This window comes from Lactuca virosa, chromosome 1 (genome assembly GCF_052849685.1).
Source record: "Lactuca virosa cultivar CGN04683 chromosome 1, Lactuca_virosa_CGN04683_v6, whole genome shotgun sequence".
NCBI lineage: Eukaryota > Viridiplantae > Streptophyta > Magnoliopsida > Asterales > Asteraceae > Lactuca > Lactuca virosa.
Window position 1 is genome coordinate 157,481,805 of NC_136426.1, and position 3,846 is coordinate 157,485,650.

Consider the following 3,846-nt stretch of genomic DNA (forward strand, 5'->3'; position numbering starts at 1 on the left):
CTTTGTGAGCAACAGACGCGTATACAACTGGCAACTTCAGTTGGTGAGCAACAAGCAGCCTTGGCACAACAACAAGCTTGGCTCAACAACAACCCAATTTTCGAAAATCACCTCTTGAGCCACAAGTCATTTCTTGTTCCAAAACCCTAATTTGGCTCAATTACCTCAATTTCGAAAATCACTCTTGAGCCACAAGTTTGTTATTCCAAAACCCTAATTTGGCTCAACAACATACCTATTTTCGAAAATCCTTTCTTCAGCCACAAGTTTTTCTCAAATCCCTAGTTTGGCTCAACAACCCTAGTTTGGCTCAACAAACCCTAATTGTGATCAACAAGGATTTTGTATGCCCTCTTGAGCCATTTGTGATCAACAAGGATTTCGTATGCCCTCTTGAGCCATTCGTGATCAACAAGGATTTTGTATGCCCTCTTGAGCCATTCGTGATCAACAAGGTTTTTGTGCCCTCTTGAACCATTCGTGATCAACAAGGATTTTGTACGCCCTCTTGAGCCATTCGTGATCAACAAGGTTTTTGTGCCCTCTTGAGCCATTCATGATCAACAAGTTTTTTTTCCCTCTTGAGCCATCAAGTAATTTCGAAACCCTTCTTGAGCCAAACCTTAATTTCGAAATTCCTTCTTGATCCTCAACAACCTTCTCTTGCTCATCAAGTAAGTTCAAAACCCTTCTTGAGTCAAACCCTAATTTCGAAATTCCTTCTTGATCCTCAACAACCTTCTCTTGATCATCAAGCAAAACCGAGGAGATCTTCTTGAGCTTCGAAATTCCTATTGAGCATTCCTTATTTCACAACACTTCTTGACCCTCACAAATTTTTTTTCATGATCAACAAGGATTTCGGAATCTCTTGCTCAACCTTTTTTTCTTCTTCGAGATCATCACTTGAGCATCCACCATCCTCTTGATCATCAACAAGATTTCGTGATCTCCTTCTTGATCCACGTCTTGCGCCCCATACCCTTTCTTGAGCAACACTTCAATTGTGATCTTTGGCACATCAAACTCCTCTTGCGCCACATCAAACTCCTCTTGTGCCATAAGCATCTCGACACATCAAGTCATTGGTGCAACAGCAAAGTAAAAGAGACCTCCTTCATCTTGCGCCATTACTCTTTTTTTTATTTTTCTCTTGCGCCACTCTCCCTTGTCGATCTAATTTGTTTTTGCGCCATACACCTCTTGAGCATCAAGTCAAGATTTTCTTTGGTCAGTTCAAAGGCACGTGGTATTTACCTGGTCTTTAGTCAGTTCAATTAGTTCCTATTTTCTAGCAAGTTTTTCTTTAAATTACAAGGCAGAATGTACGTGTATTATTATTCCAGTTTCAATTGAATAAACACAGTAGAAGCATTTTCCTCAATACCTCTGTCTTTTCTCTATTCTGCCTTACATTGTTTCTTGTTGATTAGCTTGTGAAAAGCTGTTAAATACCAACAAGTGGCATCAGAACAAAATCCTGGTGCATGCCCAAGTATCAATCTCGTGAAGAGATGACAGGAAACAATGGGAATGGCGACAAAGATGGTCAAATTACTCTCCACTATCCAATGTTATCAAGAACCAACTATGGAACATGGGCAATCAAAATGTGCGTCTTCATGCAGGCTCATGGTGTGTGGGATGCAGTGGAACCCAGAACTCCAAACACAGCTGTTGATGCAAAGAAAGACAAAATGGCGTTAGCGGTTATTTACCAAGGGATACCTGAAAATCTCTTGATGTCATTGGCTGAGAAGAAAACGGCCAAAGAGACATGGGAGGCTCTGAAGACAAGATTTGTAGGGGCTGACAGAGTAAAAACAACAAGAATACAAACTCTAAAGGCTGAGTTTGAGTCACTTACCATGAAAGAATCAGAAGGAGTGGATGAATTTGCGGTGAAAGTTGATAATATTGCCAGCTCAATGCGTACTCTGGGTGATACCGTAGAAGAAGCCTATGTGGTGAAGAAGCTACTTAGGGCAGGGTCGACCAAGTTCCTACAATTGGCCTCAACCCTGGAACAGTTTGGAGACCTAAATGAAATGACAGTAGAAGAAGTAATTGGAAGACTAAAGGCACATGAAGAAAGAATGAAGGGTCATACCGAAAGTGATGATCGAAAGCTTCTCTTGACACACCAAGAATGGTCAGAGAGGAACAAGAAGAAGGGTGATGGAGACTCCAAATACAAATCACATAGAGGAGGTTTTGGAGGATCTCGGGGACGAGGCAGAGGAAGAGGTAGGCACAGTGGAGGACATAGTCGTGGCAGAAGCGGGTCAAGTCACCACAAGGAAGGGAATCATGGGGCCTCTAGCAGTCAAGACAAAAGCACGGTGCAGTGCTATAACTGCCAGGAATATGGTCATTATGCAGCTGAGTGCAAAAACCCAAGAAAAGAAAGAAGCCATGAGAATAATTTGATACAAGAAGATTCTGAGCCTGCACTGCTGCTGATGTCCCTGGAAAATAAAGAAGAATCTGGTGAAGTTTTCCTAAATGAAGAGAAAGTGCATCCAGAATTGAAGAAAAAAGGTGGGGAGATAAATCAGTCAAGACAATGGTACCTTGATACAGGGGCAAGCAATCACATGACTGGTGATGAGAAGAAGTTCCACAACCTGAACAAAGAAATACAGGGGTATGTCAAATTCGGAAATGAAACTAAAGTAAGGATTGAAGGAAAGGGTTCCATAATTTTCCAATGTAAAAATGGAGAACAAAGAAGACTTCAGGAAGTGTATTACATACCAGACCTTTGAAGCAACATAATCAGTCTTGGCCAACTATCAAAAAGTGGAGATGAAATCAAGATAAAGGAGCCATTCCTATGGGTCCATGATAAAACTGGGAGACTGCTAATGAAAGTGCAGAAGTCCATAAACCGTCTCTACAAAATAAAGCTTGAAGAAGTCAATACAAAGTGTTTAATTCCTGAAATCAAAGACCCAACATGGCTATGGCACACAAGGTTAGGACATGTAAATTTCACCTCTTTAAAATTGATGGCTGATTGAGGGAATTCCCAAGATGGTGATTCCATCTAAACCCTGTGAAGGATGCCTCATGGGGAAGCAAACAAGGCTCCCATTCCCTTCGTATAAAAACTTCAGGTCAAGAAGAAGGTTGGAACTCGTACATGGTGATCTGTGTGGACCAGTCTCACCACCAACACCAGCTGGGAACAGGTATTTCTTGCTATTGGTGGATGATTATAGCAGGGTAATGTGGGTGTACCTGCTAAAAACAAAAGATGAGGCATTTCAGACTTTCAAGAATTTTAGAACAAAAGTTAAAGTGGAAACTGGAGAAAAACTGAAGATGTTTAGAACAGATCGGGGAGGAGAGTTTCTCTCAAACCAATTCACCAAGTATTGTGATGAATCTGGGCTCAATCATCATTACACCTCACCCTACTCCCCACAACTGAATGGGGTTGTGGAGAGGAGGAATCGAACAGTTTTGGAGATGGTAAGAAGCTGCTTAAAGGCAATGAAAGTGCCTGATGTATTGTGGGGAGAAGCAGTAAGCCATGTCGTTTACATCTTGAACCGAGTGAGCTCTAAGGCCCTCAAAGAAATCACACCGTACGAGATGTGGACTGGAAGAAAGCCGAATGTCGGTCATCTAAGGGTCTTTGGATGTGTCGCACATATGAAGATAGCTAAGAATTGCTTGAAGAAATTGGATGACAGAAGTAAGAAGGTAGTGTATCTGGGAACTGAAAAGGGTTCGAAGGCTCACAGACTATTGGATCCTGATACGGGATCAATATATGTAAGTAGGGATGTGGTGTTCGAAGAAGATCAAACATGGAATTGGGGGGAGAAAGCCAAGATT

The 3,846-nt window shown here is 41.7% G+C and overlaps 1 protein-coding gene across 1 annotated transcript; it reads left to right on the plus strand.

Annotated features, from left to right (window-relative positions):
* The first annotated feature begins 1,514 nt into the window (after positions 1 to 1,514).
* On the plus strand, positions 1,515 to 2,768 carry LOC145122573 (uncharacterized). The gene has a single exon (XM_079058154.1). The coding sequence runs from the start codon at positions 1,515 to 1,517 to the stop codon at positions 2,766 to 2,768; it is 1,254 nt and encodes a 417-aa protein (XP_078914280.1).
* The last annotated feature ends 1,078 nt before the right edge of the window (positions 2,769 to 3,846 follow it).

Coding starts and splice junctions, on each gene's coding strand:
- LOC145122573 (XM_079058154.1), top strand. CDS start 1,515: ATGACAGGAAACAATGGGAATGGCGACAAAGATGGTCAAATTACTCTC.